This window comes from Monoraphidium neglectum, assembly GCF_000611645.1.
Source record: "Monoraphidium neglectum strain SAG 48.87 unplaced genomic scaffold scaffold05844, whole genome shotgun sequence".
Taxonomy (NCBI): Eukaryota; Viridiplantae; Chlorophyta; class Chlorophyceae; order Sphaeropleales; family Selenastraceae; genus Monoraphidium; species Monoraphidium neglectum.
Window position 1 is genome coordinate 67 of NW_014007787.1, and position 884 is coordinate 950.

Sequence of the window (884 nt, forward strand, 5' to 3'; positions counted from 1 at the left end):
CAGTCATCAGCGGGCGAGCAGTCGTGGGGGGGCGGGGCATACGCGTGCGCCTGCCCGCTGCTGTGGTGGCAGCCGCGGCCGCAGCTGCGCACGCGGCGGCGGCGCCGTTGAGGGGGCCCGCGTCGACTCCTGTCCTGCCAGCAGCAGCAGCCGCTTTCCATCACCAACAGTATGCGGCGTGGCCGGCGCCGCCGCCGGCGCTGCCGCCGGGCGGGACCGTGGCTGACTTGCATGGTGCAAAGCATGCTATCGCACAGGGGCCCGAGCGCGCAGCTGCGGACGGCGCTGCCGGCGCCGCGGCGCACGGTGTGCCCCTGGCGGCGTTCACACCTGGTGACGTAATGCCGTGCGACGGCGTGCCCCTGCCACCGGCTGGCGCGCCGCCGCAGCTGCCCTCGACTGAGATCAGAGCGGCCGCGCCGGCAGGCTTCCCCGCCCCACAACCCGCAGGCGCCGCGGCGCCGGTGCCTGTGCAGCCGTGGTCGCCGCAGCTGCCGCAGGACGATATGGGCCCGACAGAGGCTCTTGATGACGACGCAGGCCCCCCCGCAAAGCGGCCTCGAATTGACGGGCCGCACGGCGGCCACATCATTGGCGCCGAGGGCGGCGAGGCTGCCTCTGCCGCCGCGAGCGAGGCGGCGGCCGCGCCGGCGCAGGCGGCGGTGCCGGTGGCGGCCGCGGCGCAGGTTCTGCCCCTTGTTGTGCCATCTGCCACCGCTTCTGACGACGCAGGCGCGGGCACTGCAGGGGCTGCTAAGCCAGTGCCAGTGCCGGCGCAGCAGCAGCACCACCAGCACCAGCACCAGCTGGAAGAGCAGCAGCAGCAGCAGCAGCAGCAGCAACAGCAGCAGGAGCAGGAGCAGCAGCAGCAGCAGGCGCAGCAG

The 884-nt window shown here is 74.1% G+C and overlaps 1 protein-coding gene across 1 annotated transcript in view; it reads left to right on the top strand.

Moving 5' to 3' along the window:
• Nucleotides 1–506: 506 nt before the first annotated feature.
• The window catches only part of MNEG_15970 (hypothetical protein), a gene marked incomplete at both ends in the record, with an annotated part of 2,521 nt that continues 2,143 nt past the window's right edge, over nucleotides 507–884 (top strand). The window contains one exon of the mRNA XM_014035559.1: nucleotides 507–668. Coding sequence (XP_013891013.1) covers nucleotides 507–668 — 162 coding nt within the window. The remainder of the gene's footprint in view (nucleotides 669–884) is intronic.